At 43.4% G+C, this 22,980-nt stretch overlaps 1 protein-coding gene across 1 annotated transcript in view; it reads left to right on the forward strand.

Annotated features, from left to right (window-relative positions):
* The first annotated feature begins 3,160 nt into the window (after window positions 1-3,160).
* Window positions 3,161-22,980, forward strand: part of LOC135217559 (transmembrane anterior posterior transformation protein 1 homolog) — a 279,484-nt gene continuing 259,664 nt past the window's right edge. The window contains exons 1-3 of the mRNA XM_064253524.1: window positions 3,161-3,735; window positions 14,084-14,217; window positions 14,437-14,459. Coding sequence (XP_064109594.1) covers window positions 3,669-3,735; window positions 14,084-14,217; window positions 14,437-14,459 — 224 coding nt within the window. The 5' untranslated portion in view covers window positions 3,161-3,668. The remainder of the gene's footprint in view (window positions 3,736-14,083; window positions 14,218-14,436; window positions 14,460-22,980) is intronic.

Below are 22,980 nucleotides of genomic sequence, written 5' to 3' on the forward strand. Positions count from 1 at the left end.
CTTCGTTCTGAGTCCAGTCTTCTTTCTGTGTCCAGTCTTCTTTCTGAGTACAGTTCTTTCTTCTTTCTGTGTCCAGTCTTCTTTCTGAGTCCAGTCTTCTTTCTGTCCCTCCCAGTCTTCTTTCTGAGTACAGTCTCTTTCTGAGTCCAGTCTTCTTTCTGTGTCCAGTCTTCTTTCTGAGTCCAGTCTTCTTTCTGTGTCCAGTCTTCTTTCTGAGTCCAGTCTTCTTTCTGTGTCCAGTCTTCTTTCTGAGTCCAGTCTTCTTTCTGTCCCGTCCCGTTCTTCTTTCTGTGTCCCGTCTTCTTTCTGTGTCCCGTCTTCTTTCTGTGTCCAGTCTTCTTTCTGTGTCCAGTCTTCTTTCTGAGTCCAGTCTTCTTTCTGAGTCCAGTCTTCTTTCTGTGTCCAGTCTTCTTTCTGTGTCCAGTCTTCTTTCTGAGTCCAGTCTTCTTTCTGTGTCCAGTCTTCTTTCTGTGTCCAGTCTTCTTTCTGTGTCCAGTCTTCTTTCTGTGTCCAGTCTTCTTTCTGTGTCCAGTCTTCTTTCTGTGTCCCGTCTTCTTTCTGAGTCCCGTCTTCTTTCCTGAGTCCAGTCTTCTTTCTGCGTCCAGTTCTTCTTCGTCCAGTCTTCTTTCTGTCCAGTCTTCTTTCTGTGTCCCGTCTTCTTTCTGAGTCCAGTCTTCTTTCTGTGTCCAGTCTTCTTTCTGTGTCCAGTCTTCTTTCTGTGTCCCGTCTTCTTTCTGAGTCCAGTCTTCTTTCTGAGTCCAGTCTTCTTTCTGTGTCCAGTCTTCTTTCTGAGTCCAGTTCTTCTCTCTGAGTCCAGTCTTCTTTCTGAGTCCAGTCTTCTTTCTGTGTCCAGTCTTCTTTCTGAGTCCAGTCTTCTTTCTGTGTCCAGTCTTCTTTCTGAGTCCAGTCTTCTTTCTGTGTCCAGTCTTCTTTCTGTGTCCGGTCTTCTTTCTGAGTCCAGTCTTCTTTCTGTGTCCGGTCTTCTTTCTGTGTCCAGTCTTCTTTCTGTGTCCGGTCTTCTTTCTGTGTCCAGTCTTCTTTCTGAGTCCAGTCTTCTTTCTGTGTCCGGTCTTCTTTCTGTGTCCAGTCTTTTTCTGTGTCCACGTCTTCTTTCTGTGTCCCAGTCTTCTTTCTGTCCGTCTTCTTTCTGTGTCCGGTCTTCTTTCTGTGTCCAGTCTTCTTTCTGTGTCCGGTTCTTCTGTGTCCAGTCTTCTTTCTGTGTCCAGTCTTCTTTCTGTGTCCGGTCTTCTTTCTGTGTCCGGTCTTCTTTCTGATCCAGTCTTCTTTCTGAGTCCAGTCTTCTTTCTGTGTCCAGTCCTCCTTTTGGTCCTCGTCTCCTTGTGCCGTCCTTTGCAGACCTTCTTGCTTCTTTCCTCCTCTTTCCCTCAGTCCTTGGCGGCAGGCTCTGTTGCCGAGAGGCTGAATCAAAGACGCTTGGTGCTGATGGTTGGTTTGAGAAGCTGACGGAAGCTTCGATTCTTCTCTTGTGGATTTCGGAGTCTTCCTTCCTTGGAGACAGACGGAGGCAATTGGGATTCTTTAGCAATTGGAGCAGTGAAGATCTCTGTGGCTGTATTCGACGGAGCCACAGCTCTGCAAAAGTGGCTTCAGATTCTTTCGAAGTCTTTCTCCTTCCTTGGAGGCAGACGGAGTCTGTGTGTTCGTTCGTCCTTCGTCCTCCTCCCCGTGTGTCTTGAAGGGCGAGTTCATTTTGGATTCTTGAGGATTTGGGAAGCTTTCTCCTCTGTTCTCGTAAGTAGTCACCTATTTCTCACTCTTCCTCTGTGGTAGTTCACTATCCAATCCTCTTCCAGTATCCAGTCCTTTTGGTCCTCGTCTCCTTGTGACGTCCCTTTGCAGACCTTCATGCAATCTTCATTCCACTTTCTCTTAGCCCTTGACGGCAGACCCTGTTGTCGAGAGGCTGAGTCAAAGACGCTTGATGCTGATGGTTGTTTTGAGAAGCTGTCGGAAGCTTCGATTCTTCTCTTGTAAATTTCGAAGTCTTCCTTCCTTCCTTGAAGACAGACGGAGACAGTGTGTTCGTTCGTCCTTCGTCTTCCTTCTTTCGTGTCTTGAAGGGCGATTTCCTTTTGGGATTCCTGAGGATTGCAGAAGCCTTTCTCCTCTGTTCTCGTAAGTAGAATAGTCCTTTTCTCACTCTTCCTCTGTAGCAATTTGAGCGGAGAAGATCTCTGGGCAGGATTCGACGGAGCTGTGGCTCCGTCGAGGATAACAACATCTCCAGAGATCTTCAAGTTCAAATGCTCAAGAATTCTTGACACACACAGAGAGAAGGCCGAACGAACGAACATACTGTCTCCGACTGGGATCCGAGGAAGGCGAGGACATCGATAAAAAATAAGACTGAATTATATTCGTTTGATTTTTTTATGATTGCGTTTTGACTTTGAATAGCTAGGTCAGAGTTAATTATGTTAAGCAATTATGAAAGGATAAGAAGAAAGGCTGAACATGGCTAATAAAACAAGAATAACGGGAATAGTCAAATAAAGCAGTTAATATATATAGAATATATATATATATAGATATATATATATATATATATATATATATATATATATATATATATATTACTATATATATAATATTGTCGATTTTAAATATTCATTAATAATTACGTTATCCGAGGTATAGACCTATAGGCTAACTCATGTGGGATAATCAGAAGTCCAATTTAGGCCCACTAAATGTGTCATGCAAATTATTTTATTGATCAAAGGACAAAATTAGTTTAATTAAACATCGTTTTCAAAGAATGTTAACGCCTTGATGTATTATTTATCGGCTGTAGGAGACGAAATGACAACACCCCAGTGCAGTACGATACGTTGGGTAAAGACTCGAGCGGCAGCAAAGCCAACTTCAAAATCTTCGGTATGCTGTCACGAAGCTAGAGTTGAGAATAAAATTAGAAATCGTGGACCCATCGTTATATAGTTTTCCTTACTTTGGCAAAATAATTGATCGTTTTAATACGTTGAATAAGTCTACTCAATTCTAATGTAATTTATTTCAAGTATAGCACCTTTGAAAGGAAATGTTATTTATTGTTACGTAAATAATCTAGCACCTGCATACGGTAATATTTCCTTAACGTACAATGAATTAAGAAACTACGCCAATTCTTCGTTGGCCGTCTGTACAACAAGACTATACTACAAAATACCACCTGAAGTGAAGACCATACACGAAGAAAGCAAATTTTAAAAAGAACTAAAGACTCTCCTATTCTGCAGAAGCTACGATACTGACGAGAACACACTAAAAGGCAATTATGAAATATGCGAAGAGCCATATTTTGAAAACGCACAAGGGCCAGCCAGAGAGGGAATCATCCTTGTGGAGGTCTTTACAAGTGAAACGGTGGTTGTAACTTGTTATTTCAGTGGAGATAGAAGCAGAGAAAATGTACTTTTGTGTTTCTTGAAGGCTCGAACCTCATAGATACTGTGGATGAGAAAATATTGATCCACAAAGATGATGCTGTAAATAAGAAAACCGCAGCATAGACAATGAAAACAAGAGTTCAAGTAAAATGATTGGCCAATGGTCACCCGGTTGTGGCGTATACCGTCAAAGGCCCAAGAAGAAGAAGTATTGTAAACAAAGATGTCAGCGGACCTTGATTACTGTTAACATTAGAGATGAACAAGAAGAATGATTCTGACTTTCAGCCACATTCAATGGAATTAGAGTTGAATGATTTGAAGGGTAGGTTTCTTAGTAATATAGATTCTTTACTGTGGTGGGCAATGCTCTACTGTTGCCCGGTAGACTTAGGCAACGAATTGACGTAGACTGTCTACCTAGCCTTCAGTTTAAAGGCCTTAGGGTAGCTACCTTAGTAGTTTTTTCTGGGTGTTTCAGGGTTTTTGTGTTAATCTTGCCCACAAAACCACTTATTTCTGTCTTGCAGTTCTCCTTTCTGTCCTCTCAAAAATTAAATTGTTTGCTTATCTTGGTTAAATTCAGTAAAAAATCATCAAAATACACTTGAAAATCCAGATTTCAACAATCATAGGCAACATCCTTAAGTTACTCTCAAGTTTACCTTACTATCCTAGGGTTTGCTATTTTTCAGGAGACTCCAGCCACCTCCCTCATTAGTATACTATATATTAGGGCTAAATACTACTTAATATTTTTCTTGGTAGCCTAAAACTAGGGAACAGCTCCGCATTGGGTATTAGGCTAGTAAGGTAGGTAGGTAGGTACCTACCATGGAAGTTGATTCTGGTTAAACAATGGGATTGCGCTGCATTGGGTAGTACTATTATTACCTACCTTGGAGATTTACTTTTTCCATTGGGTAGATCGGTAGCTCTAAGCCCTTACCTATACCCCAGCGAACTAGACTGTGGCAGTTGACATTTTTCTATAGAATTTAACCTGAACAAGAATTTAAAGTAATATTTTTCAGCTGGTTGTAATTAACCTGTAATTTGCCTTTTAACTCTATCCTACGGTAAGGGGAACCGATGGGAATGCTGGGTTTTGGGTGGGATAAAACACTTGGGAGAATTACGCCTTAAACTCTATTCTACGGTAAGGGGGGCCGATGGGAAAGCGTGGTTATGGGTGGGGTAAAACACTTTGGGCAAGGTTTTGCTGTGTTATTGTGTTATTTCCTCTTATTTATGACATTTAAATAATGAAATACAAGCTGAAATAAAGCGATAAATAAACCGATGATGGAGCCGTTACATAGCCAAAATCCACCTATTACCTACTACTGTGCATGCGCCATGTTATAGGAGACTAAGGAAAGCTTTTGTTTCAGTCACCGACTCCTTACCTATGTTACACTTGAAAGCTTGCCATCCTTTAAGGGGGGGTACGGGGGGCTCCGTCCCCCCGGGCATGTAACATGTTCGTCTAGGTTAGGTTAGGTTAGGTTAGGTTGGTTATGTTAGTATCATAACCTATATGTTACACTCCCTGCTGGTTACGTATCCCATACCCGCTACCAGAGTTCAAATATGGCGGTTTGTTTACGTTTATTGACCCCGAACCAGAACTTTGAAGATTGTTCAGTTGAAGTAGACTGTGGCAGTTGACATTTTCCTATGTTACTTTACTTACTTTACAAGAGTTTAAGGTAGTATTTTGCCAGTCGCCTGCAACTGATCTGTTATTTACCTTTGAACTCTGGACGTCGGTGCATCGCATCCCTTGCACCATCATGTAGTCTTCAAAGGTAAATTACAGTTTAATTATGGTCAGCCGAATAAATATTACCTTAAATTCTTGTTCAGTAAGTCAAATAACATAGGAAAATGTCAACTACCATAGTCTACTTTACCGCAGAATGAGGGCTTAGAATTACCAGTAGATCTAGGTAAAACTAACTCCGCATCAGGTATTTCTTTGGAAATTACAGTTTCCTATAGTATTTGGGTTGCTTATTAAGAAATTTACTGTTATTTTTGGGGGGGTCGACTGTAATTAACCCCCAGGGGCTGGGGGAAACAACCAAGTGGACTAGCTGAGCCAGTCTTTCCCGCTTGTTGATCCACCCTCCGAAAAAGTACTTTAACACGTCCTGACATCGGAGATGGGGGTAGATCTATATAACTATTCCGCAGCGACTTACACTATGGCAGTTGCCGTTTTACTATGCAGTGTTGCTTCCTGAACAACAATTTAAAGTAATATTTATTCAGACGATTGTACCATCGATGGTCCAAGTCATAACTACTAATTTGAGGAGACAGAATCCTACCACCACACACCACTCTATCTAAAGGAGATAAATCTCTAGCAGAAGCAGACATCCACACCAAAAAGCGGTATTCTAGTAATGGAAGGACAAATGACCTAAAACTTGTTGCACTGATTTTGTCAGTTAAGTATGAATATGTGAGGCCTTAAGTATAATACCTAACTTCAGTGTGGCATTTGCTTACGCTTTCATTAGATGTTTCTCAAAAGTGAGATGTGAGTCAAAAGTTTCACCAAGAATTTGTAGTTGAAGCTTCAGTCTCATTCAACAGAGTCCCCTCCACTTGAAGGATAGGATGGGGTGGAAAATCTCCAAGTACACCATTCACTAATCTGCTCCATGTCATGATTGAGAATAAGGGCAGCTTCATTTCTGGTAAGTGAAGACTTGATTACACCTACAAATGTTGCATCATTACACTACCCTATGGGACTCTGGACATAATAGGTCTTTATTTCCTGCTGCCTGCTGTCCGTCTTGGCAGATGTTTGAGAAAGGTTGTTATCTTGGTTGAATTTTTGACATAACTACCCATCAAAAGATTCCCTCACAATTTAAAGAAAACTACCTATCATGATTAGACTTTTTAAACAATTTGTTTAGTGGGCTGTTTCTTTTTTGCAATTAGGTAAAGCTTTGGCTGATCTCTAGCTTTACAAACTAGAGAGCTACTTATTTCAACATTAAGGCAATAAAGAGATTTAACATTACTTCTTCCAATGGTAGGAGTAGATTGCATAGACTGTGGATGGTCACATATTTGATGGATTGATTGTGATGTTATATTTTTTTTAGGATAATCATCTAAGTGAACATCCAGGATTCTAACAAGTTTCATTGCTTTCTTTGTTATTTCAACCTTATAGAATTTTAGATGTCATCCATTTGTTTCTTGGGAATGGACATAGTATGTTAAAATGGAAAGGTACTCTATAAAATTTTCACATATTAGGAACATATATACTGTTGTATAAGAACACTCTCCTCTTTCAAATGAGAGGGCTTGTTTCAGTAACCTTAAATTGTATGTGTACTATGTGCTTATTGAGAATAGTCTTTAGGAAGCGAAGATATCTTTTTCCTTTTTATGACAAAAATTACAGATCAGCTTTTAGCATGCTTTATTATCATTCGTTCAGGGTCTATTGTCACAGGACTCGTGAAAGAGTAGTAGGGAGGCATAAGTATAAATAACTCCTATCAAGTCCTACTTATTCATTATACCAAGGTATAAGAGAATCTTGTTCATATAGGTAATACCTAGTCAAACACAAACTTGTTTTGTTATATTTTTTCCCTTTGACTCAGGAAATCTCTTAGATGGCTGTAGATATGCCAAGATCTTTAAATTGTATTTTCATACATTCAACTTCCCGGTCAGATATATACTTAGCTATAGACTCCATCGTCCCCGACAGAAATTCAAATTTCGCGGCACACACTACAGGTAGGTCAGGTGATCCCGCCGCCTGCCGCTGGGTGGCAGGAATAGGAACTATTACCGTTTTAAGCCAGATTTTTCTCTGTCGCGGTACTAGTAACATCGTTGCTAGTTCCTCCTGACTTGAATTTCGAATTTCATTACGCCGTTGATCTTTTGGACTGCTATTTGGTGACGTATTGGATCTTTGGTTTGGCATACGCTATTGTGGACTGTTTTTTGGATTTGGCTTTGGAATTTCTCATAATGTCTGACGTGTCTATTTCGTTCAGAGTGTGTGTGAATGAGAATTGTTTTGTGAGACTGCCGAAAGCTTCGGTGGATCCTCACACCACTTGTAAAAATTGTAGAGGGAATGTATGCTCTCAGTTGAATACATGTGATGAGTGCAAGAATTTGAATGAGGAGGAATGGAAGTTGCTTAATTCCTACCTAAGAAAGTTGGAGAGAGATAGGGCTAGAAAAGCCTCTTCCAATAGTGTAAGTAGGTCGGTCTCTAACGAGCCAGTTAGCGGACTATTGCCTATTGATAACCCTATTGTTTCCTCCCATACACTTTACCTTCCCGATTATCGGACTCGGCAAGCTCAACATCTGAAATTGCGAGTCTGAAAGCTTCGCTTAAGCATATGGAACAAAAAATTAAAGAACTGGAAGGTAAGTGCAGTGAAAGTGTTCCCAGTGAAGTGGAGGGTGCGTCTGATCGGCTCTGTCTCGCTCCCAGGCCTAGACCTCTTTCAAGCTCCCAAGACCAGGGGAGAAGAAATGTCGAAAGCCGCAGGGAGGTTTCAGAGAATCCCCACCGGTCAGGCGTCCCCTCGGCAGATCCTGTAGTTACGTTCCGGGCTGCCAAGGATAGTCGTTGGAAAGACGTCCTGAAACAGTGTTTTTCTTCGTCTGATTCCTCATCTAAAAAAGGATGGAGTTCAGATAGATTGTCGAGACCTTCGAAGAGATCTTGGAAGTGTCCTTCATTTGACTCAAGCCCTGAAGAATTTCCGGAAGAATATCCTCCGGAAAAGAGGAAGAAGAAGGTATATTCAGAAGCTCCTTCTCCTGCATCGGAAATTGGAAAGAGAGACGTAGCTACGAAGATGTTAGAGGATATGCAGAAACAGATATCTTCGCTAGTAGGAGTTCTTAAGTCTGATCCGCCTAGAAGGAAGGATAGATTTCTCCCGATCAAAAGATCCCGTCCTTTAGAACTATCTGAGAGCTCGGACGAGGCGCCTGCCAGAAGCCTGGCGCCAGCCAGACGTCAGGCTACTGTCAAGCGCAAAACGCCGTCAAGGCGACATGATATATATAGGGAACTTCCTACTAGAAAGAAAGCACATGAGATGTCCGAATCGAGGAGTAAAATTGGAAATCCCGAAATCGGACGAACTGAAATGAGGCGCAAAGAGCCTGAAGCGCCTGAAGGGAGGCGCAAAGTAACTGAAGATCCTGGAACTCTTTTGGCGAGGCGAAAAGAGTCTGGAGCGCCTGAAATGAGGCGTAAAGCTCCTCAAGTAATAGAAATGAGGCGCAACGCGCCTGAAAAGCCTGAAGTGGCTAAAAGGAAATATTTAACTCCTGGAGAGCCTAGAGCGCCTGAAATGAAACATAGAGCGCCTGGAGAGCCTAGAACGCCTCAAAGGAAAAGCAAAGCGCCTAGAGAGCCTGAGGCGCCTGAAAGAAGAAGCAAAGCCCCTAAAGAGCCTGAAGCGTCCGAATGGGGGCGCAAGGCGCCTGGAAAGCCTGAAGCGGCTGAAACAAGACGTAAAGCGTCTAGAGCGCTGGAAAGCAGGCGCAAGGATTTGTACAATCCAGAATACAATTTGGATGACTTATCGGAGTTTGAAGCGGACTTGGAGGCTCCTCTTTGGGATTTTTCTCAAGATCAATTTTCCCCTGACAGGGTCTCTAGGTGTCGCACAGGTGATCGTAGCCCCTGTCGGGAAGGAATTGATCATGAAAAATGGAACGGGACATGTAAGGAACTGCTCCTGGTAGGGACAAAAGTTGTCGCAACAGGCGACCGTCGTCCTTGTCAGGAGGGCCTTAGGGTAAAAGAACAACATCGGCCTTCTCCTGGCAGGGACTCAAGATGTCGCACAAGCGACCGTAGCCCTTGTCAGGTTGCAGCCGGTGTTGCTACAAGCCCTGTGCATTCCCGAGAGAGGAGTCCTTTGGTCGCACACTCTTCTCCGAATAAAACTCAACTGGAATTGGAGGATGTTTCGGACTCTGAAGAAAACAAGGGGGCAGGTCTTTCTGATTATAAGATATTAGCAGCCCTCTTGTTAAAAGAATTTGGAGAGTCTCTGAGTCCTGCTGCCCCTCCTTCTCCTCGGTCTTTATTTTCGAGTACGAAGGCTGCGAAGTCTTCCTCTTTCTTGAAGATGCAACCGACCATTTCAATGAAGAGGGCTTTGCAGTCGGTCGGAAATTGGCTTAAAACCAAGGAGGAGGCAGGGAAGACTGTGTTTACCTGTCCCCCTTCCAGGCTATCAGGGAAGAGAGGGATTTTGGTATAGCACAGGAGAATCTATGGGACTTTCTCTTCCCTCATCTGCTGAGGCTGGACTTCTCGACCTTGGTGGATTCATCCGGCAAGGAGGCATGCACTTCCATCGGCCAAAAACAAGCTGACAATGTCTGAAATGGACCATCTCCTAAAGGGAATATTCCATGTCTTGGAAGTTTTTTAACTTCCTAGATTGGTCCCTTGGGGCTTTGGCCAACAAGACGCAAGACCCTCAGTTTTTTGGAACCGAGAAGTCTTGCATAGTGTTTTGGCATGCATGGACAAGGCAGTGCAGGACGGATCGGCTGAAGTGGCATCCTTGTTCGGGACAGGAGTATTAAAGAAGAGGGCTGTCTTTGGTTCATTTCTTACCAAAGCAGTCTCTCCAGTACAGAGGGCTTCTCTTTTATACGCCCCTTTGTCTAAACAGCTGTTTCCTTCTCAGTTGGTAAAAGACATTTCCCATACGCTTACTGAGAAGGCAACACAGGATTTGCTGGTACATTCTGCTAAGAAGCCTAGACCAGCTGCTTCTGTCTCGAAGAGGGAGCCAAGACCTGCCCAACAGCCCTTTCGAGGTAGAGCTTTTAGCCGAGCCCCAAGGAAGAGAGAGAGAGAAAGAGGAAGATCTTCCATTAGAGTTCCAAGAAGAACGCAAAATGAGATTCCAGTCCATCGCAACCAATCACCATTAGGGGCCAGACTTCTGGGATTCTCTGGAAGCATGGGCCTTCAAATGAAGCAGAGTCTTGGTCTCTACAAGTGCTGAGGAAAGGATACCTCATCCCCTTCAAGAACAGACCTCCATTGACGACGACTCCGAGGGAGCTGTCAGCGAAATACAAAGACCCTGTAAAGAGAGAGATCCTTCTTGGGTTGGTGCAGCAAATGTTGGAGAAGGAGGCCATCGAGGTAGTACAGGATCCGCACTCCGCAATCCCCAGTCAGACTATCGTCTATCTGGGGATTCGGATGGATTCTCGGGGTTTTCGAGCGTATCCATCCCAGGAAAGAATCTCGAAAGGGTTGGAAAAAATCTCGGTCTTCCTAGAGAAAGAACGAAGCTCAGCGAGGGAATGGCTCAGTCTTCTGGGCACTCTTTCCTCGCTGGAGCAGTTCATCTCTCTAGGAGACTGAATCTGAGACCCTTGCAGTTCCATCATCTAGAAGGTAGTTGGAACAGAAGAAAAGGAGATCTTTTGGATACCTTTCCTATAGGAGAGAGTATCAAAAACCACTTACGATGGTGGTTAGAACCACTGAGAAGAAACGAAGGAGTGTCCTTGGCCCTTCAGAACCCTCACCTAGTGTTATTCTCAGACGCTTCGGACACGGGGTGGGGAGCAACACTAGGACGAAGGAAGTGTCAGGCAGTTGGACAGAAGAACAGAAGGCCTGGCACATAAATGCAAAGGAACTCTTAGCAGTGCACTTAGCACTGCAGTTTTTTGAAGAACGAAGTCAGAGGCGTGGTGGTCCAAGTCAACTCGACAACACCACGGCTCTGGCTTATATAAGAAAACAAGGGGGGTGACCACACTCTTTCTCCCTTTACCAACTAGCAAGGGATCTGTTGATATGGGCAGAAGAAGAGGGATTCGACTCCTGACGAGGTTTGTTCAAGGAGGAAGAATATAAGAGCAGACAGATTGAGCAGGAAAAACCAGGTCCTTCCAACAGAGTGGACCCTTCATTCACAAGTCTGCCAGCAACTATGGTCTCTTTGGGGAAGCCTCAAGTGGACCTGTTTGCAACATTCCTATCCAGGAGGATGGAGAACTTTTGCTCGTTGGGGGACGATCCCAGAGCCCTATCCATAGATGCCATGCTCATGGATTGGAAGGGCATAGACGCTTATGTGTTTACCCCCATTCAAGATGCTGGGGGAAGTAATGAGAAAGTTCGTGTCCTCGGAGGGAATGAGGATGACATTGATCGCTCCTTATTGGCCTGCAAGAGAATGGTTTCACAGAGGTACAGGAATGGTAGTGGACTTCCCCAGATCTCTTCCCGAAAGGACAGATCTGCTCAAACAACCCCACTTCGAGAGGTATCACAAAATATCCACGCTCTCGCTCTGACTGCCTTTTGACTATCGAAAGACTGGTCAGAGCGAGAGGCTTTTCTCGCAAAGCGGCAAAAGCAATTGCTGGAGCAAGAAGGTCCTCACCATCCGGATATACCAATCGAAGTGGGAAGTTTTCCGTAGATGGTGTAAGGCGAAGAAGCTGTCCTCCTCCGATACCTCTGTGACCGAAATTGCTGAAATTTTCTTTTGTTTTTACGAGAAGAATCTCATCTGGCAGTGTCAAAAAAAAAACCATTAAAAGGTTATAAGAGCATGTTATCAGCTGTGTTCAGGAATAGGGGCCTGAACATAGAGAATAACAAAGATCTGCATGATTTAATTAGATCATTTGAAACTACAAAATTAAGAACTTCTCTCACCCCTAGTTGGAATCTGGATGTGGTTCTCAAATATCTTATGTCGGAGAGATTTGAACCTCCCGATAAAGCTACTTTCCGGGACTTGACTAGAAATGCATTTTCTTAATAGCTCTCGCCACTGCGAAAAGAGTGAGTGGGCTCCAAGCGCTTGACTCTAGAGTGGGTTTTAAGAAGGATTCAGCTGTATTGTCCTTTAAACCTTTATTTCTAGCTAAAAATGAAAACCCCTCGAGAACCTTGGCCTAGGACTTTTGAAGTAAAGGCCTTTCTCAATTAGTTGGGGAATGAATGGAAAGAACTTTATGTCCTTTGAGAACTTTGAAGTTTTACCTGCAGAGAAGAAGCAGTTACAGGGTTGCAATCAAAGTTTATGGTGTGCAGTTAAAGACCCTAGAAGAGCTATGTCAAAGAATGCCTTAGCATTTTTTGTTAGGAACATCATAACTGAAGCCCACATGAGCTGTGATAGTGAGGCATATAAGACCTTAAGGGTAAAAGCACACGAAGTACGTGCAGTCGCTACATCATTGTCGTTCAACAAGAACATGTCAATGAAGAACATCTTAGCGGCCACGTATTGGAGATGTAACTCAGTGTTCGCCTCACATTACTTGAAAGACGTGAGAGTGACATATGAGAAATGCTTCTCTCTAGGGCCCTATGTATCAGCGGATACAGTGCTGGGGAAAGGAGAGAAGACTGATCCCTAATATTAATTTTTGTCCTTATATTTTATATTGTGATTTAAAATTATTGGAGTTGAGTTTTTTAGGTTGTTTGAAAGGTGTTTGGGGATAACGCCTTTCAATCATATTTACTAATCCACGGTTAGGATCGGGTGATCGGGATCAGTATTTTACTCCTTTATATGCCAAGAGGCATAGATATATTGTCATGTAAGTGAAAAGACTCCAGTGACAATTGCCATTAGGTTCTGTTGAGTAAGTGGATAAGACCCCATTGACAGTCCTTTTCAAGAGTTCTCAGCCATAGGGCACACCTCGCTGAAGCTTTTGAGGCGAAGCAGACCTTCTCAGCACAAGCTAAGAAATCTTCCGCCTAACAGGTAGGAACTAGGGTATTATTAATTAACTTGTATTACCTACAACATATGTTGTTACCTATTAGGTCAGTAATTAGCTGTCTCTTGCCCTCCGCCAAAGGTGCCAGTCAGCTAAGTATATATCTGACAAGGAAGTTGAATGTATGAAAATGATATTGTTATTGTACAATAAAGTTTCATACATACTTACCTGGCAGATATATACGATCGTATGGCCCACCCAACCTCCCCTCAGGAGACAGGTGGAAGAGAAAAATCTGGCTTAAAACGGTAATAGTTCCTATTCCTGCCACCCAGCAGCAGGCGGCGGGATCACCTGACCTACCTGTAGTGTGTGCCGCGAAATTTGAATTTCTGTCGGGGACGACGGAGTCTATAGCTAAGTATATATCTGCCAGGTAAGTATGTATGAAACTTTATTGTACAATAACAATATCATTTTTTTTTCCAATTTTATAAATCTACAATTAGACAGGAATGTTGAAGATTTTTAATAGAAACCAAGCATTAGGTAATAATATAGGTTTGTATTTTCGATGGACACGTACTGTAGAAACCAAACTAATATTATATAATCCATAAATACAAATAATTTTAGTGAGATGTCTTTTCTGTCATTCATTCCAGTGATTTTCTGCATCTTGTTCACCTCTCCAAGTCACCCATGTATTTCATATATTATGATGACTCAAGATTCTTTAAACTATTGAATCCATAGGTGTACAGCATTAAAAAAAGTAAAACAAGCTGTATTTATGAACATAAAAATTATCTAAAAAATATATGTGTGCTGTAGTGGAATATTTGCAAATAACATCCAGTATACTAAATAACTTTTACTTTTAAGAATTCAGTATTTATTCTTTTATTTTTCAGGTTTGTCCTTTCAAGACTATTTAAAGTCAGAACTAAGGAGAGGATATCTTCTTGAAAATGATGAAGAGAGGTATACAGCACGACGAGAGAAAGTGTACACCTTTTTCAAAATTCCTAGAGAAGTAAGACTTTATTAAGTGACTGATTATTAGATAACTGAAGTGGATACTCAGTGTAAACATTCTTTACATTCTTCATACCTTTAGGGGTACTAAATGAGATGTACCAGAAGCCCTGATTGTGAGGATGAATCCAATAAGTTTCAAAAACCCTTTATCAAGAGCTGACAATTTACCTTAAAAACTATACCCATACTGAGTTCATGGTTCATATGATTATGACAATATCTTCAGTTAGATTTGTCTTCACTCTTAAGGTGATTGTTATTGTGGCCATATGCCTTTATTTAAAGGATTAGCATGCAGGTCTAGCTAGCTGCAGTAACATCATCCTTCCAATTACAACTCCACAGGTAACTAATTTTTTTACTAAGTGGCTTACCAAACAATTACAAAGCTGTAAGCTTTCTTACCTGGCATTCGAAAATTCAATTTTATACATTCAACTTACCTGTCAGATATATACATAGCTATTGACTCCGTCGCGCCGACAGAATTTCGAATTTCGCGCACGAAAAACGCTACAGGTAGGTCAGGTGATCCACCGCGCCGCCGCTGGGTGGCGGGAATAGGAATCCATTCCCGTTTTCCATCAGATTTTTTCTGTCGGCCATACTGGCAACATCGTTGTTGGTATCTCCGGCTGGATTTCGTTTTTGGATACAATTGATCATCGTTTTGGACCCTTTGGTGACGTATTTGGATCGTTGTACTGGCATACGCTTTTGTGGATCGTTATTTGGATTTTGGCTTGGAATTTTCATCATGATGTCTGATTCTGGAAGTGTGGTGAGAATGTGTGTGAATGAAGGGTGCAAGGTGAGAATGCCGAAAGCTTCGGTTGATCCTCACACTGTATGTAAAAGATGCAGGAAGTATGAATGCTCGATGGATAACACTTGTCTTGAATGTGAGAGTTTGAGTGCTGAAGGGTGGAAGTCTCTAACTTCTTATTTAAGGAAATTAGAGAAAGACCGGTTAAGGAAGTCATTTTCCAAACCAAGCCTAGCTCTCAATCTTCAAGTGGTTTGGTGAGTAATATTGTACCCTCCTCTAACATTATGAACGCTCCTTGTAATATTTCAGGTCCTTCTCCGAATGCAGATCTACGGACTCTGCTTCGGAGATAGCAAGCCTTAAAGCTGCGCTTATGAAAATGGAGCGTAATGGCTGCCATAGAAGGTAAGCAAATAGTGCTGTGGAAAGTGATGTGAATTTCCCCAGTGAAGTGGAGGAGGCATCTGATTGGCTTCACAACGCTCCCAGGCCTAGACCTCTTTCAAGCTCCCAAGCCCGAGGAGAAGGAATGTCGAAAAGCCTTACGGAGGTTATGGAGGATCCCCACCAGTCAGACATCTCTTCGGCAGAATCTGTAACGTCACAGACTGCCAGAGACGCATTAGAAAAAGCGTTCTACGTGAATGTTTTTCGTCATCGGAGAATTCCTCACCTAAAAGAGGATGGAAGATCAGCGGATCGTTCTCGTCCCTTGAAGAGGATCTGGGAAGAATCGGGCATAAACTCGAGTGGAACCGTTTTTAACGTTTTTCGGAGGACTCCCCGACAGAGAATAAAAAAGCAAAGGTTTTGGCTTCTCCCGATAAGTTGTGGGGAATGGAGAAAGAAGGCTCTCCTTCCTCTCGTTTAGACCAGAGAGAAGAAACGACGAAGATTTTAAAGGATATGCAGAGTCTATTGCTTCTTTAGTCGGGTTCTTTCGAGAGATCCTCCAAGAAGAAAGGATGTTAATCTTCCTGTGAAGAAGTCAAAAAAACCCTTACTATCAACCTCCCAGAAAAGAAGATTCTTCTTCGGATGAAGGGTCTATTTTTCACAGACCCGCGAGTTTGGGGCGCGAGGCGCCAGCCAGGCGCGGAGCGCCAGTCAGCCACAAAGAACTAACACGTAAGCGCGAGGCTCCAATCAGGCGCGACGCGGCAACCAAGGCCCTATCCGATAGGGCGCGAGGAGACGATTAGGCGCGAGAAGCTGGCCAGGCGCGAGAGCCAGCCCGCAGCATGAGAATTGCTACCAATACAGGAAGAGACAATCAGGCGCGAGGCACCATCCGGAGCGTAGCGCCAGCCAGACGAGAACGCGAGGCCGACGCCCGCTGAAGCGCGAGTCGGCGCGGCGCCAGCGGCGCGAGAGACAGCGCAGATGCTAGCGAGCCGAGACGCGCGCGAGACAACCAGGCGCGAAGGCGCCGAGGCAAGAGCAGCGCCAAGGCAGCACGAGCGAGTGCATGCCGAGCGTGAGCCAACCGCGCGAAGAAGATTCAACCAAGCGCGAACGCCAGTCATGCGCAAGGCGCCAGCTGATCATGAGAGCTCAAAGAGCGAGTTATAAGGGGAATAAGATCTTTTCATGTAATGTCTTCGGATAGCGAGTCTCCTACAAGTAGAAACCCTAATGCAAGGAAGCAACCTGGTACATCGAAGGTTACGGTTTCAACCTCCATGTCTCAGGATGTTTTGGTGGATAAGAAAGGGAGAACTTCTAGATCTGTCAGTCTCTCTCCTTCTAGGAGTATTTCTCCCTATAGGGAATATGTCTACGGACAAAGAATCTTATAAAAGAGCTCGCTCTCCTTCTAGGATGGAGTTGGATGAGGTGTCGGAGGAAGAAAACCCGAACAATGATAGGGGGTATCTAACTACAAAGTGTTAGCCTCTCTTCTCCTACAAGAATTTGAGACTCTCTAAGCCCTGCAGCTCCTCCTTCCCGAGATCTCTGTTCTCCAGTACGAAGGTCCTAAATCGTCTTCGTATTTAAAAATGAAACCAGCCATATCAATGAAGAAGGCTATTCAATCTTTAAATAATTGGATGAAGGTGAAGAAGGAAGCTCAGAAGACAGTTTTTTTGCACTCCTCCATGTAAGCTCGGAGTAGGAGGGGAATATGGTACAGGACAGAGGAAGCGATGGGGCTTATGCTTCCATCTTATTTTTCAAGCTTGGTTGAAGCATCGAGAAGACATGCTTTGAATACAGCTAAAGCATATTGGAGCATGTCAGAATTGGATCAACACCTCAAGGGACTTTTCCATGTACTAGAAGTTTTTAACTTCTTGGATTGGTCCCTTGGAGTGCTGGCCAAGAAGGCAAATGAACCAGATGTTTTAGAACCTGAAGTTTTACATTGCATTTTATCCTGTATGGATAAGGCGGTTCAGGATGGATCGGGAGAATTGTCATCTCTATTTGGAGCAGGAGTAGTGAAGAAGAGATCATTATTGGTTCATTTCTAACCAAAGCAGTTTCTCCTTCAAAGGTCAGCCCTGTTATACGCTCCTCTCTCGGATCACCTTTTCCCTTCGCACTTGGTGGAGGAGATTTCAAAGTCTCTTGCTGAAAAGGCAACCCAAGACTTATTAGTACAATCCTCCAAGAAATCAAGACCAACAGTACCAGTAGCAAAGAAGACTACTCGTACTCCGGTAGTGCCCTTTCGGAGAGGTTCCACCTCTCGTCCTCCAACGAAAAGGAAGACAGCAGAAAAGCGAGGAAGGTCCTCCTTTAGATCTTTCAAGAAATCAAAGTAGCAGCGAGGTCCTCCAAACATCTGTAGGGCCAGGCTCCTAAACTTCGTAGGGGCATGGAAGATAAGGAAAGCCGATCCTTTGGACGCTAGCAGTCTTGGGGAAAGGTTACATTATACCTTTTCAGGACAGACCACCTTTGTCGAATTCCCCAAAGGAACTGTCGGCGAAGTACAAGGACCCTGTTCTGAGGGAGACACTTCTTCAGATGGTGATAGGAATGAAGGACAAAGAGGTCAATAGAAGAGGTTCAGGATCCTTCCTCTCCGGGGTTTTACAACCGCCTGTTTTTAGTTCCAAAGGCATCCGGGGGATGGAGGCCAGTCTTGGACGTGAGCATTCTGAACAAATATGTGGAAAAGAAAAAGTTCTCGATGGAGACTTCTGCCTCGGTACTTTCAGCCCTGCGAAGAGGAGACTGGATGGTCTCTCTAGACCTGCAGGATGCATATTTCCACGTTCCTATTCACCCCGTCATCAAAGAGTATCTCAGGTTTGTGATTCAAGGGAAAGTCTACCAGTTTTCAGGGCCTTGTGCTTCGGCCTCTCCACGGCTCCACAGGTATTTACGTACCTGATGCGGAACGTAGCCAGATGGCTACACCTGGAAGGCATAAGCGTCTCTCTGTACCTAGACGATTGGCTGATAAGAGCAAAATCCCAGGAACAAGGTTTGGAGGATCTGAAGAAAACATTAGAATTGACAAAGGAATTAGGACTTCTCGTGAATCTCGAGAAATCGCAGATGACCCCCAGTCAGGACATAGTCTATTTGGGGATTCAGATGAATTCTCGGATTTTCGGGTTTTTCCGTCCCAAGAAAGGATTCTTCGGGGGGATTCAGAAAGTTACATCCTTCCTAAAGAAAGACAGGAGTTTCAGCCAGGGAGTGGCTGAGCCTTCTAGGGACTCTTTCTCTGGAACAATTTGTATCCCTAGGAAGACTTCATCTAAGGCCTCTACAATTCTTCCTAAAGAGATCTTGGACTTGGAAGAAGGGCCATCTGTCGGACACTTTTCCGGTAACATTAGAGGTGAAGAAACACACCTAAAGTGGTGGCTGCTCCCACTCAAAGAGAACAAGGGAGTGTCCCTAGAGGTTCGGAACCCAAACCAAATCTTGTTCTCAGACGCTTCAGAAACGGGATGGGGAGCGACTCTAGGGGCAAGAGAAGTCTCTGGCAATGGAAGAAAGAACAAAGAGATTGGCATATAAATGCCAAAAGAACTATATGCAGTGTTTCTGGCATTAAATTCTTCGAGTCAGAAGTAAGAAATCAAGTGATTCAAGTCAACGCAGACAACACCACGGCGTTGGCTTATATAAAAAAACAGGGGGGGACGCACTCGTTTCCCTATTCGAGATAACGAAGGATCTGTTGTCATGGACGGAGGAGAGGAATATTACCCTCCTGACCAGATTTGTGAAAGGGAAAGAAATATCAGAGCAGACAGGCTCAGCAGGACGAAACAAGTTCTCCCCACGGAGTGGACTCTGCACGAGCAAGTCTGCCAAAGTCTGTGGAACCTGTGGGGAAGGCCGCAGATAGATTTGTTTGCGACGTTTCCTGTCAAAGAGGATAGAGAACTTCTGCTCCTTAGTAGAAGACCCGAGAGCGATAGCGGATAGCGGTGGATGCCATGCTAACTGGAGTGGTCGGGACTCGACGCTTACGCTTTCCCTCCATTCAAGTTGCTAGGAGTAGTGATGAAGAAGTTCGTAGCATCAACAGGGACGAGATTAACTCTCATCGCCCCATTTTGGCCATCCCAAGATTGTTCACAGAGGTACAGGAATGGACAGTAGACTACCCAAGATCTCTTCCAAACAGGATAGATCTTCTCAGACAACCCCACTTCAAGAGGTTCCATCAAAACCTCCCCGCTCTCGCTCTGACTGCCTTTCGACTATCGAAAGATTGGTCAGAGCGAGAGGCTTTTCAAGCAAGGCTTCGAAAGCAATTGCTAGAGCCCGGAGATCGTCAACTATCCGGGTCTATCAATCGAAGTGGGATGTGTTTAGAAGATGGTGTAGGAAGAATAAGCTGTCCTCCTCCGATACCTCTATGACCAATATAGCAGATTTTCTGTTATTCCTGAGAGAGGAAATCCAATCTGTCCGTAGCTACAATAAAGGGATACCGAAGTATGCTCTCAGCGGTATTTAGAAATAGAGGCTTAAACTTGGCAGAGGATAGAGATTTGCACGATCTCATAAGATCGTTCGAGACGTCAAAATCTATATCCTCTACTCCGCCAAGTTGGAATCTGGATGTTGTGCTCAAATTCCTTACATCGGAAAAATTTGAACCTCCCGACCGTGCCTCGTTCAGGGATTGGACGAGAAAGTGTGTTTTTCTCATAGCCTTAGCGACGGCTAAGAGAATAAGTGAAATCCATGCCCTAGATTCTCGGTGGGTGGGTTTTAAGAAAGACGCAGCCATCTGTTCTTTTCAAACTCTGTTTTTGGCAAAAAATGAGAACCCTTCGAAACCATGGCCACCAAGGAGTTTTGAGGTGAAAAGTCTTTCAAACTTAATGGGAGACGAAATTGAAAGAACTTTATGGCCCGGTTTAGAGCTCTTAGGTTCTATCTTAAAAAGAAAGAAGAGTTGAAGGCATGTAAACAAAGTCTATGGTGCGCAGTTCGGGACACGAAAAGACCAATGTCCAAGAATGCGCTAGCGTATTTTATTAGAAGTGTGATTATGGAAGCTCATAGCGATTGTGCAGAGGATTCCTTTTTAAATTATTACGAGTTAAAGCTCATGAGGTAAGAGCAGTGGCAACATCATTATCATTCCAAAAGAATATGTCCATGAAGGACATTATTAATGCGACCTATTGGAGATGCAACTCGGTATTTGCATCCGACTATCTTAGAGATGTTAAAATTACCTACGACAAGTGCTTCTCTCTAGGTCCTTTTGTGTCTGCGGATACAGTGCTGGGACTGAGGACACATACCGATCCTTAAACTTTTATGAAAAGTCTAATACTTCCATACCATACTGGTGGGATGGGCTCTAACTTTCTTACCTGACGGCTAGTTGTTGCACAGGCGGCCATGGCCTTGTTTAGGCAAGGAACTTTGAGTTTATCTTACAGGTATAGGCTGGGATGGGAAAAAACGGTGTCTTTGATTACGGAGATCTCCACTATTTGAGGCAGTTTTTGTGTTACTATTGGTAAAAGTGCTTGGTGTCGCACAGGCGGCCATAGCCCTTGCTAGTGAGGAACTAGAAATGTGCCTTTTAAACGGAGTAGGATTAAAGACATTGTCTAAATTCGTACATAGACCTCTCCTTTTAAGACAGTATCAGGATTTTCTGCTGACAAGAGTGCTTGGGCTAGCACAGGCGGCTTTTGGTGCTTTTGACAGTATGAGAATGTGCATAGGTCTTACAAGCGAGGTAGTACAAATTGAAATTATATTTGTTTGTTTATTTTTATTTTTATTTATTTTTCATAAAGAATTAGGTGTAAAATATTGTGATTGAGTTTTTTGGTTGTTTTGCAAGGAGTCCGGTGATGACTTCCTGCAATCTTAGATACAACATTTGGTTAGGTTAAGGTGATCAGGATCGGGATTGTGCTCTTAGAAAAAAGGTTCTTGTCATATAAGTGGATTGAAACCCTTTGACATAGCCCTTAGTAGGATCGCCAAGTAAGTGGATAAGACCCCTTTGGCAGACCTACAAGAACTCTTAGCAATAGATCAATATCTCGCTGAGGCTCTTGAGACTAAGCAGACTCCTGGCATTAACCATGAAGTCTTCAGTCTAAACAGGTAGGAACCAAGGTTTTATGTTATTAATACCTACAACGATTGTTGTGTTTTCCTGTTAAATCAGTTATTAGCTGTCTTTACCCTCCTCCAATGGTGTGAATCAGCTATGTATATATCTGACAGGTAAGTTGAATGTATAAAAATGATATTGTTATGATACAATAAGTTTTATACATACTTACCTGCAGATATATACAATTAAACTACCCACCCAGCCTCCCCTCAGAGACAGATGGTGTAGAATCTGATGGAAAACGGGAATGGATTCCTATTCCTGCCACCCAGCGGCGGCGCGGTGGATCACCTGACCTACCTGTAGCGTGTGCGCGAAATTCGAAATTCTGTCGGCGCGACGGAGTCAATAGCTATGTATATATCTGCCAGGTAAGTATGTATAAAACTTTATTGTATCATAACAATATCATATTTCCTTGCGCCGGTGGCGCTGCTATCAATCATGCAGGTGATACAGGTCCTGCCCACTTTCGGGAATCCCTGGTACCGCTGAGCTAACTATCATCAGTTCGTTTTCTGCCGCCTATGAAGTAACACCTGTGGGTTTTTCTTTGCAGTCAACTGTTATTGCCATCTTGGATTTCGTTCGTTTTAGTGAAGTACAAATTCTTGGTTTTTTTTGCCGGTTAGCTGCTTGGTTACTTCCCAGTCAGCTAGGAGTTAGTATTTTATGTCAGACTCTAGTTCGTCATCTATTAGGTTATGCAGCGATGGCAGTGCAATACAAGATTACCTAAGTTGTGTTATGATCCATACACTAAGTGGGTTAAGTGTAGGGGGCAAAGTTGCAGTAAAGACTTGATTTGTACCGAATGCCAGGTTTGTTCATGAAACTTACCTGTCAGATATATATATAGCTGTATTCTCTGAAGTCCGACAGAATTTCTAAAAACTTACGACACACGTAGTGGGAGTAGGGTGGTTAGTACCCATTCCCGCCGCTGGGAGGCGGGTATCAGGAACCATTCCCATTTTCTATCAGATTTCTTCTGTTGCCGGTGTTGTAAACAACTGTTTACAGCACCTCCGCCTCAGGATTTTGGAAAACTTTTCTTTGCTTGAGTATCCTCTTGATTTTTGGTTTTTTGTTATTGGATCGATAGCTTGGCATACGTGACTTTGGATTGTTTTTGAATTTGGCTTGGTTTTTTTCCTTAACTATGTCGGGGTCTAGTTCGGCTAGCGCCAGAGTGTGTATGAAAGATGAATGCAAGGTGAGGCTACCAAAAGCCTTGGTTGATCCTCACACAGTGTGTAAAGGTTGTAGGGGGCAAGTTTGTATGGTATTGATTTTTCGCATGCACGGAGTGCGAAAGTTTTGAGTGTATTGGACAATGGAAGACGTAATGAATCCTACGTTAAAAATAACGAGGGTGTGATAGGATCAGGAGGTCTTCCTCCAGGAGTAAATCGGGTAGCAGACAGGGTATT

This window comes from Macrobrachium nipponense, chromosome 7 (genome assembly GCF_015104395.2).
Source record: "Macrobrachium nipponense isolate FS-2020 chromosome 7, ASM1510439v2, whole genome shotgun sequence".
In the NCBI taxonomy this organism is placed as follows: Eukaryota; Metazoa; Arthropoda; class Malacostraca; order Decapoda; family Palaemonidae; genus Macrobrachium; species Macrobrachium nipponense.